This window comes from Etheostoma spectabile, chromosome 9 (genome assembly GCF_008692095.1).
Source record: "Etheostoma spectabile isolate EspeVRDwgs_2016 chromosome 9, UIUC_Espe_1.0, whole genome shotgun sequence".
In the NCBI taxonomy this organism is placed as follows: Eukaryota; Metazoa; Chordata; class Actinopteri; order Perciformes; family Percidae; genus Etheostoma; species Etheostoma spectabile.
This window is the reverse complement of record NC_045741.1, coordinates 37,541,532-37,549,843: the sequence shown is the minus strand read 5'-3', so window position 1 is coordinate 37,549,843 and position 8,312 is coordinate 37,541,532. Positions and strand designations below refer to the sequence as shown.

At 36.8% G+C, this 8,312-nt stretch overlaps 1 protein-coding gene across 1 annotated transcript; it reads left to right on the top strand.

Annotated features, from left to right (window-relative positions):
• Positions 1-212: 212 nt before the first annotated feature.
• On the top strand, positions 213-2,097 carry LOC116695028 (granzyme G). Its single transcript, XM_032525066.1, has 5 exons — positions 213-358; positions 497-656; positions 890-1,022; positions 1,135-1,362; positions 1,472-2,097. The coding sequence occupies exons 1-5, from the start codon at positions 301-303 to the stop codon at positions 1,598-1,600; spliced, it is 708 nt and encodes a 235-aa protein (XP_032380957.1). The 5' UTR covers positions 213-300; the 3' UTR covers positions 1,601-2,097.
• Positions 2,098-8,312: the final 6,215 nt, after the last annotated feature.

The window sequence follows — 8,312 nt, the reverse complement described above, 5'->3', positions numbered from 1 at the left end:
TGGATATAAATTTTCAAGGTTGTGTGTGTTACCACAGAGACATCAATTCAATACAATGCTGTATGTACTTCACATGCACCATACCGTATGTACTTTGTCTATAGACTTTGCATTTGTACTAAATTAATCTAACTTTTTCATGCTCCGGGGGGGGGGACAGAGACCTCCCCACATGAATGTGGTTTACATCATTTGCATATGCAGACAACACTCCCTAATACAAGGAAGCATTTAAAGACTGACCCTGTCAGTGATGTGAGCCACTGCTTTTCAGCAGCTCAGCTGGACTGTGATCTCACTATGTCTATCCACTGTGAACTGCTAATACTGATACTTACACTGACTCTTGGTGGTCAAGGTAAGTTAAGTTTTTATGGCATTATATACTTTACTGTTTATAGCTGTAGTTTAGCATGCGGTTTGTACCACATTCCGTGAGAAACTACATTTGGTGCATGACAATAGATAAACTTGTAAAACCTGCACTTTTTGTAAGTTCATACAGGGAAAGTCATTGGAGGTCATGAGGCTGTGCCACATAGCAGACCCTACATGGTGCTTTTGGAGAGGCACATGCAGGATGGTAAAACCAGACACTGCGGTGGCTTCCTTCTGAGTGAGGACTTTGTGATGACTGCAGCCCACTGCCGGGCCTGGTCAGTTTAACACAATTTATGATTATTTACTGGGAATTCTGGGACTCTTGATAATATGTATTCTAACACCAACCTTCTCAAACATTAAGTCTGGAAAATATGCTTCGTGGTTTTGTGAATTGTGACCTAAATCTGAGTCTTCTAATATTTTTATTTTATATATACAGTGCCATGACAAAAAAAAAAAAACTTACTCCCAGGTAACGTTTTTGCACTTAATTTTGTAATTTCAGTTCCTACACAGTCTTCCTAGGAATTCACAATTACAAAATAAGAAATGGAATCCAGCGTATATCTGTGGTACAAACATTTCCACACAAAGGCTATGATAAAAATGATTTCAGCAATGACATAATGCTTCTTAAGGTAAAATAAAACATAATTGTACTTCCTTGTCCTTATTGGCAGAATTTTGGGATTTCCATTTTTGTTGTTGTTTCTTTTTAATATGTACTTTTCTCTTTCCCTGTTCCTCAAGTTGAGCTCCAAGGCAAAATACAGCGCAAATGTGCAACCTATTGCACTGGCAGATCAAAATGATTGCTCTATGCCAAAATCCTGTAGAGTCTCCGGTTGGGGAGCAACAGACAACACCACAAAGGGCATGTCTTTCGTACTCATGGAAGCCAATGTAACAATAATTGACAGTAAGGAGTGTGAAAAGGAAAACTCATACTGCACTAAGGGAGCAACTGGACCTGGTAAGGTACGTATTTTTGTACCATAAAATGGACAAAAAAAACGTTGGGCAACAATAATAGTAACTAATTTGCTGTTGTTGAAGCCATCACTGCATACTGTGTGTGTACTTCCAGGGAGACTCCGGAGGTCCGCTGGTCTGTGGTGGAAAGGCGTACGGTGTGGTGTCCTCAGTTTACCTAAACAAATATATTTATGCTAAGATTCCTGACTACAGAAGCTGGATTGATTTGATTATGAACTAACATTGAAAGCTCCAATTCATCATCATTTTGAATTGAATGTGTGTATAACATTGGGGAGCTGATAATTGAGATGCTAATATTACAACTTATTCCAAAGCCATGAGATTGTCAGAACAAAGACTGGACTTGCTTACTTTATCCAGATTTATTTCAAATGTGCTTCACGTTGACATTACCAAATGACACAAATTAACCTTCTGTTTGAGAAAGTGAGTCAAAAGAGTGAAAATATATTAATGTAATTCAGTTTATTTTTGGCATTTTTTCATCATACAGCTGTTTTTTTTCTGCTGCTGGGGGCTTTGAACTTGACATTTTATTTGAATAAACATTAATCCGAGCAAATTTGATCCAAGTACATGCAGGTTTTTTTTTAGCAATCATGACACATTCATTAGACTTATTATAGACTCAATACTGTTTAATAAATGTAATATCTTCAGACAATCTACGTCATCCTGCTCATAAATATAACAGTATTTGCATTATCTACATTACTGCTTTGTGTATCTTCTCTTTGACTTGATTAAATTTGATATTAATTAATTAGTTTGTTTTGTACCATCAGGATCCTTTGTTTGTTTTGTGCCATCGTTTTAAACAATAAACTGTTGTTCTCTGAGTACCACTGTACACATCTCTGTTTGAGCGTAAATTAAATCAACAAAAAGACAACACTTCCTCCTAGTGAACAAAGTGTATCATGCAGCTAGAAAATGTTCACTTGTTGAAGTCACAGCTGAAACTCTCTTCTCATTTATAAGTTATTATAAGTCTCTGCCTGTTAACAGAACATGTAATTGCATTTGTGGCTATATCTGACAGAGAGGTTAAGGATGAACTTTCAAATTACACTGTCCAATTATACAAGTACATCCTGTTGACATTTTTAGATTTTTTTCAGGCCAGGTATCCTTTTTACTACACCTCAATAACCATGCGCTCTTACTATTAAAGTTGTGGGTCAGTTATGTCCAGTTATGTTCACTTGTAAGTTTAGACTTGTTTTAACAGACACCTCTTCAGTAATTATGGGTGTTTTAAAAATTTCCCCACACAGTATGAAGTTCCACCCTTACCTTTTGTATAATGTTCCATCTTCCCTTTACTTTAAATTTCCCCAATTTATATGAAGGAAAAATCAAAACCCGTTTTTTGGGGGATACATAGGTTTTTATTTGTGAAAAAGAAATCCCCAAAGACTAATTGGGAATTGTCCCTTGGGGAACATTACCAACGGGGACAAAAACCCTTTTTAAAATTTAAAAAAGTTTTTCCATTAGCCCACCACGGGTTTTCCTCTTTTTACAGGCCCTATATGTGTTGCTGGGTTTTTGAACTTAAACTTTTTTTAAGGGGCTTTCTTAAACTGAATAATTAGGGCCCGGGCCCCGGAATGTTTGGTTCCCATAAAAATCTTTTTAAAAAAACTGATGACAAAGTAAAAAGTCAAAAGTTAACTAAAAAATGTTTCATACCAGTACCCTCATAAGTTTTTTGGTTCCTTTTGGAGTAAAGAGAGTATGTTGAAGGACATATAAGCTTTTTTGACTGAAAAAGTGTAATTTAAGACCCTGTAAATTTAATTTAAATAAAAAAGGGAAAAATTTTAATCCTCCCCTTTCCCTAAAAATAAAAAAAGCTATGCTTGATTTTTCGGAAACCCATGGAAATTGAGAGGGGGTTTTATATTTTTTATTTATTTTAAATATCACGTGAAAGCACTGAAAAAAGTCTTAATCCATTTTAATTTTGAGGGCAGTTTTGGTATTTAAGGAAGGGGTTTTAAAAAATTTTCATACAAAAAATGAGGCTAGGGGCTTTTGGGTTTTTCAAACCCCAAGGCAGTGAGGAGTTTTTTCTAAAAATTTGCACATAACAGCCGGAAACAAAAATAAAAAAGCACTTCACTTACCCCCCTTTTGAAAATCACCATAGTGCTCCGCTGGCTCTGTAGTGGTTTCCCCAAAACCCCAATCCTGACCCTGAAAGAAGGGTGAGGTTTTGGGCCCTACGAAAAAAAGGGGAATTAAGAAAGGGAAAAAAACGAACTGCAAGGTTTTTTAAAATTGGGCCGCTTTGCCAGAACCTCCTACAGCTTTGGCCTATGTTCTTTTTTTGGGTTTTCCTGTGGCTGTGTTTGTCCCAGGGGCCTACCCGGTATTTTTAACGTTTTCATCTATTAAGCTTGATTTCACTAAAAATAATTTCTAAACAGAAAATCTTTATTCAAAGGGGTAAAAAAAAGGGAAATGCAAAAATATAGCAAAAAAGACTCTAAAATTACGTATGTCATTTTTAATGTTTTTTTAAAACCCCTAAATTTCCTTTTTAGCAGCTCTTGCAATTTTTTTACCCCTTTAACTTAGTGAATTTTTTGGGGGTTTTTTTTTTGTTATTTGCATTTTTTTCCAAATTTAAATTAAAAAATTTAAGAAAAATCCGGGCTATCCAATTTTTTCAGAATGAAAGCGGTTTTGATGGTTTAAAAGGGAAACCTGATCTCCGGCTGATGGTAACGAGGAACAGGTTGCATTTTGGTCCCGGGGCCTTCATTCCTAAAAAGTGATCACTCAACAAAAAAAAAAAATTCGAGGTCAAAAAAAGTTTTCTCTTAATTCATTTGGAAAAATCTTTCTTTTTAAAGGGTTCCACTGAGAACCCCTCCACCGACTAAAACCCAAAGACCCCCAAGGACAAACACAGCAAACTTCCATCAGGGAAAAATGGGGAGTTTTAAAACCATAAAAGGGCCGCAGTGTTTTGGGCCTTTTTTAAAAAGGACAGGGGTTCCCGGGACACTGCTAACGGGCTTGGGGCCAAAAAATATAAAAATTCCAAAATTTTCCCCCAAAGGTCTAATTATAGAATGAAAAAAACGCTTTTATAAAAAGGGTTTTGGAAATAAACTTATAAAAAAATATTTTTCAAAAAGGAAATTTTAATTTTAAAATTCTTCCTAACCCAGAAGAAGGGTAAGGGCCCTTATTTCCTGGGCAGAAATAAATCCAAATTTTTTCAAAAAAACTAAATTATATGGACAACATAAAGAAAAGGAACTATTTTTAAAGGCAAAATAATAAAAAAGCTATAAATTCAAGAATCCCTTGGGTTTAATTTTTAAAAATATAGGTTTTTCCCCTAAAAAAAAAAGAGGTGGGGAAATAAAAAAAAATTTTGGGGCATTGAGAATTATAATCTTTGAAAAGAAAGGCTAAAAGGTTGATTAAACAATTTTCCGAAAAAAAGATGAAAAGGGAGATGTTTTCCACTCAGGTGTGTATAAAACGGGAAATCTTTTCTATAAGATCTCTTTTTAAACCCCAAAATGGCCTTTGGGTTTTAACTTTTAAATTGAAAATAGGACTGCACCAAAAACATCTTGAAAATTAAAAACCAAAAAAATCTGTATTTTTAGTAAAAAAATAAAACATTTAATAAATTTTTCTTTGTGATGGGGTTTTTGCTGAATCCCCTCATTTGTTTAAATAAGACAAAAAAAAAAGGGCCCCTTTTAAGTGTCCATAGTTAAACTTAAAGCCAGGGAATTCATTAATTTTGGCAGAGGGCATGATTTAAAGCAATGTAATAATTGTGCAGAAAAGCCAAAAACCTTGCCCCGGAGGGAGGCCCTGTTTTGCCCCCTGCCCTGATGCCCGTTTTGGGGGGGGGGGGGTTTTTTAAAAACTTTTTCACTATTCATTGTGAAAATTACATTTTGGCATATGATGGGATAAATGTTTTTTAAATGGGGTTTCCCACACCCAAATCTGTGGCAGGGAGGAAATAAAATCATTTCTTTTTTATCCCAGATTTTTGAACGCTTTTTTAAAAAGGAGTGTGATTTTTGCGGTCAATGGCTAAACCCCCCTGAAAGGGCCCTAAACGGGAGAAAAAGGATCATTTGGGCCCCCAGGCAGAGAGGGTAAGGAAGGGAGACAGCGTCCACGGCAGTGGGGACCAGGTGGACAGGGGCCCAAAAGATCTAGTCCTTAAGGAATTGGGATAAACAGAGCAAAAGTTATTCTTTAGGGACACATTTGGCCCATTTTGCAAATTTAAGGACCTCAGAAACTTTTCAAAAATTTGTGTATGTTTTCCAGCTTCATTTTAAATTTTTGATTTCAATTGCAGGGTGTACCCTAACAAAGGTTTTATCTCAAGGAGTTTTAAAAAAATTGGACAAAATTTCTTTAAAGGGGCCCTTTTTAATCTGACACAGTAGTCATCGTCCCGGGTATTTTGGGTTTGTTTCCCGGACCCTGACATCCTCTCCTGTGCTGCTGATTTCCCAGGTGCCCATGTAAAAGGGGAAAGCACCAGCACTCTGTTTCTGCTCCCAAAAATTCCCCGGAAAGGGGAAGCGGACCTTGTGGCTCGCCCTTTCCAAAAAATTTTGGCGTGAATCCACCCTGCTGAAGGCCAAAAGGTTTTGGACTGGGATGCCGCCCTTTCAGGTTCCACCCAGTGCTGACATTCCAGGGGAAAAGGAATTTTGGTGCAAACCCTCGGACCCCCCCCGGGACCCCCCAGGTTCCCCCTGCCCGCTGCCCCAGAAACCCTCTAAAAATCCAAAAACCGCTCCAGTAGAAGGTCCCCCAAAGGGCGGGGGGAAACCATAAAGGGTTGAGTAAAGCAAAGTGGGTTTGTCCCCAAAAAAATTTGCCCTTTTTCAACTCTATACACGGGTTAAAACCCTTTTAAATCCTTTTTTCTTAGATTAATTTGGTTTTTTCCCCTCCCACAGGTTAAAAGAGTGGGGGGATGGCCCGGTACGTTTACGCGTGGGGAGGGTGCATCAAGCAGAAGAAGCGGGGGGAAAAAGGCTGGGATCCCCCAATTCCCAAAATCAGGGGCTGGGAAACCTGGGCATGGGGGTTTCTCAACGGGGTCGGGGTCCATCCCCCACTTAGGGATGTGGTACACGGGAAAACCCGCCCCCAAACCGCCCCCAAAGTCAGAGCCTAAAAACCAAAAAATGAAATTTACTTTTTAGTTCAATGAGATTACATCGGCAAAAAAATTTTGTAGATAAATTTTAAGTCTTGTTTTTAAAAGTTTTAAAAGGTTTTTGAAGGTTAAGTTTGTTTGGGGTTTGAAAGGGGGGGGTTTTGGTTTTTTTAAAATTTTAGGTTATGTTTTAAATTTTAAAAGTTTTTGTATTTTTATTTTTAAGGTTTTGGGAGTTTTAAGTTGGTTTGTATTTTTTTAAGTTTTAAGTTTTATCGATTTAAATTTAAAGGGATTGTGGGTTTGAAGTTTAAGTATTGATTTTTAAATTTTAAGGTTGGGGGTTTTGAGTTTTTTGTTTGTATTTGTACGTTGGGGTTGTGCTTAATTTTAAGGTTGTATTTTTTAAGTTTGTGTTTTTATTTTTAATTTTAAAAGTGTTTAGTTTTAATTTTAAGGGTCTTAGAAAAAAATTTTTTAAGTGTTGTATTTTTAATTTTGTGTTTTTGTTTTAAGTTTGTGTTGTTAATTTTGGGTTTGTTATAGATTTAATTTAAGGGGGTTGTATTTTTGGGTTTAAAAGTGTTTAGTTTTAAATTTTGGGGTTTTATGTGTTAAGTTTTGTTTTTAATTTTTAAGTTGTGTTAAGTTAAGTTTAAGTTTTTGTGGTTTAAGTTTAAGGTTTTAGATTTAAGTAAAAGTTTTGGGTAGTTTTTTTTTAAGATACATTTAAGGTAAGTTTTGTAATTAAGGGTTTAAAGTTTTGTTTTTTAATGTAAGGGATTGTTTTTTCTAAGTATAAGAGTTTTTGAGTTTACGTTTTGTATTTTTAAGTAACCCTAAGGGACAACGTTTGAAAAAAATCTTTTTTTTTAAAACTCGGGCCATGCCCCTCGGGAAAACTCTTTTAACCCCTTAATTCCGAGCTACCTACACCCCTTTGCCCAGACAGAAAAAGCCCAAAAAACGGATAAAGTACTTCCCCAAAATTTTCCATAAAGTTTAAACCATCCAGAAAAAAAACCCCCCCCTTTTTCTACCATGAGCCTTTGGCACTCCCAATTATTTTCCCCGGGTAACTCTGTTGAAGAGGAAAACCGGGTGCTTCCAGCATAAAGCAGCCCTGCCCCTCCCCCCTCTTTCAGCGCTTTTATAAACTACGCTGCCAAAAAGAATTGGGGGGGGAGAATGCCCGTTTGGGGTTTCTTCCTCCCCCCTAGAGTTTGGGCAGCAAAATGCAGTTTCTCTTTTTCGCAAACTGAAATCCCCAAAACCCCAAAGTAAAAGTTTTAAACCAGAAATTTCCCGCCCCAACCTACGCCTTTCCAGCGCCCTGCAGTTTCCCCTTTATTTCCCTTTTTCCATGGAAAGACTAGGAGAAAAGAGCAGGGCCCAAGTTTAGAATCGAAAATTTAAACCTTTCAGATAAGGCCAAAAAATAACTGATTATAACAAAATCCCTGAGCTGATAATTAAGGCCTTTTTTGGCCCTTATTTTATTTCTTACATCAACTTTTTCTTCCGGGTTTTTCCATGTTTTCCTCAAGTTTTGTGAAAAAAAAAAAAGGACACCCCAAAACCACAACCTGCCCGGTGATGTAAATTTCCCCTTGCCCAAAAAGGGTTTTCTTCCCCCCCCTGTTCTCCCTCTGGGTTTGTGGTTTGGGTTTTCCCGGGTTTTAGAATAGGATCATTAATGTGCGTGTCATTTTCTACCCCATTTCTTTTTCCGGTTTTATGTAAATTTTAAAAAAACCCATCA

Coding starts and splice junctions, on each gene's coding strand:
- LOC116695028 (XM_032525066.1), top strand. CDS start 301: ATGTCTATCCACTGTGAACTGCTAATACTGATACTTACACTGACTCTT. Junction 657..889: donor GCAGCCCACTGCCGGGCCTG/GTCAGTTTAACA, acceptor TTGTAATTTCAG/TTCCTACACAGTCTTCCTAG. Junction 1,363..1,471: donor GAGCAACTGGACCTGGTAAG/GTACGTATTTTT, acceptor GTGTACTTCCAG/GGAGACTCCGGAGGTCCGCT.